This window comes from Ipomoea triloba, chromosome 11, assembly GCF_003576645.1.
Source record: "Ipomoea triloba cultivar NCNSP0323 chromosome 11, ASM357664v1".
NCBI classification, from domain to species: Eukaryota; Viridiplantae; Streptophyta; class Magnoliopsida; order Solanales; family Convolvulaceae; genus Ipomoea; species Ipomoea triloba.
Window position 1 is genome coordinate 15025396 of NC_044926.1, and position 2261 is coordinate 15027656.

The 2261-nt window shown below is 53.9% G+C and overlaps 1 protein-coding gene across 1 annotated transcript; it reads right to left on the reverse strand.

Moving 5' to 3' along the window:
• Positions 1–404: 404 nt before the first annotated feature.
• On the reverse strand, positions 405–1565 carry LOC115995975. Its single transcript, XM_031235119.1, has one exon. It carries the CDS (start codon positions 1563–1565, stop codon positions 405–407), a length of 1161 nt encoding a protein of 386 aa, XP_031090979.1.
• Positions 1566–2261: the final 696 nt, after the last annotated feature.

Genomic DNA, 2261 nt, shown 5'->3' on the forward strand with positions numbered 1-2261 from the left:
ACGGCAAACCTCCGCGGACACCCCTGTTCCGTGCCTCCCCACCGCACCGTTACTGCTTGGGCCCTTAGGATTTAAAACCAAAAACTTGCGCCTAAGACACCGCGAACCAAAACAGCTGGATGGCGTAGTCCCTTGCTATTAACCCTTAGGCGCGGGTTCGAGCCCCCTTGTGAACATTAGCTAGGTCCTTAGGCTCCTTTTTCCTTTCCTTTGCGTTTTGCTCCTTTGCTTTGGCTTCACGAACTTCCCAACACTTGTAACACGATCGGGTCTTCCACTTCTTAACGAAACGCAACTTAGAACTTCCTAACTAACGATGGGTCGCCTACGGTTCGCTTAACGGTTCAACTCCTACAAACACTTAACGAAAGACTCGGAAAGCACTTAAACCACTTATTTAAAGATTAAGCTCGAAAGTTACCTTCTTCAAGTCCATTGGCCTCAGCTTGGGTACGGCCCATCACGAAGATCTTTCTCTGCTGTGGCCCCGCCTGCTGCCCTCGGCCTCCACTCGGCCGGCTGCCTCCACTACCCTCGGCCTCTCGAGAGGGTCGGGTCGCTGCTGGGGCTCCCTGTGCTGCGCTCGGTCGGGGCTGAGGTGGTCCTCCCTTCTTTGCCGTGCACTCATAGGCCCGATGTCCTCGCAACCCGCAGCTGTAGCACTCCACCAACCTCCCCTCGCAGTCGCGACCGGGGTGATCCCTCCCACAGCGTCTGCAGTCGAAGCGTCGAGTGCGCGCTCCATTGCCCCCTGAACCCTGCCCAAAGCTAGGGCGAGATCCACCGCTGTGACTAGCACCTCCTCGCTGAAAACCGGCTCTCATCCCGGAGCTCCCGTGCCTGTACCGCTTGGAGTCTGAAGCTCCACCCTCAGTTGGCCGCTTGGAGCGGTCCTGGATCCCCTGACGGATAGACAGCACGCGGTAATGGTCAGCGGCGCTGCTGTAGGCCTCGCTCAGCGTCTGAAACTTGAATACGACCAAGGCCATACGCGTATCCAAGTTCAACCCGGCCACGAACCTCTCGATCCGGGTTTCCTCTGTCGGGGCTAACGTCGGCGCGAAGCGAGCCAACTCTAAGAAACGCTGGTGGTACTCCTGCACCGTCTTCGACCCCTGCTTGAGGTGCAAGAACTCCTCCTGCATCGCCGCTTTGACATGAGCTGGATAGAAGCGAGCTCTCAACCGGTCTTTGAACGTCTCCCAACCAAAGTCGGGCTCCTGCCGCATCGCTGGGCCGCCGTGGACCCACCACAAGTCAGCTTCCTCCTTCAGGTAAAAGCTCGCCACCTCGACCTGGCGACCTGGTGGGCACTCCACCACCTCGAGGATCTTGTCAAGCGCCCGGATCCACTCCTCCAAGATCACGGGGTCCTCCTCTCCGGCGAAGAAGGGTGGGTGCTGCCCCGCCACCCTCCGAACCAAGTCTGGCTGCCCGCGCTGGTTGTTCTGCACCATCGCGTTTCCGAGTAGCTGGGTGATCTGCGTCAGCTGCTGAAGATTCTGCATCAGCTGCTCCACGATTGGTGCTTCTGGGTAGTCCTCGCGTCTACGTGGCGGCACCATGATCGCTAGAAGAGGGGGAAACTAACAGAAAGCGAAGAGAACTGCGGTCGGCCTTAACCAAACACGCAAGAAGGCAAGTGAGAACGAGCTCACAGCAAGCAAACAACAAACAATCTGCAAAGCATAACCAAAGCAAGTAAACGAGTCCTCACCGCGCGGCCTAGAATTCACACATCTTAGAACTCTTAAACATCTTAACTTCTACTGATCAAGTCCTAGAGTCTCAGATTACAACCCTAGGATCTCTATTCAGACCTCAACACAGGCTCTGATACCAACTGTGACACCCCCAACCTCACACCGGCTGAGATAGCTAAAGCTTAACACAACAGCTGCCAATCTCAACCATCAAACGAAAACATAGCGGAAGCGATTTAAAACCTAAGGGGCATCATGCCACATCTAGGTATAACACAGCCTAGATGCACAGGCTAATCATAAAACGGACTAAGCTGTCATAGATATAAACCAAGATAAAATTCTCAAAACATAATCCACAATCATCGAAAGTACTCAAACCACTAATCCAGAGTATACTAATAATATCTCAAGGCACACAGGCCAAAACCAAAGTCTAAACAAGGTAAACTAAGGCTAAACATCCTCATAAGGAAAGCTCTAGCGCGCTCTCGCATAACTACTCCATACCTGGAAAACACACAAAGAACCATTAGCAAAAGAATGCTAAGCAACCAC

Bases quoted from the DNA above. Each gene is read 5' to 3' on its own strand.
- LOC115995975 (XM_031235119.1), bottom strand. From the start codon at position 1,565: ATGGTGCCGCCACGTAGACGCGAGGACTACCCAGAAGCACCAATCGTG.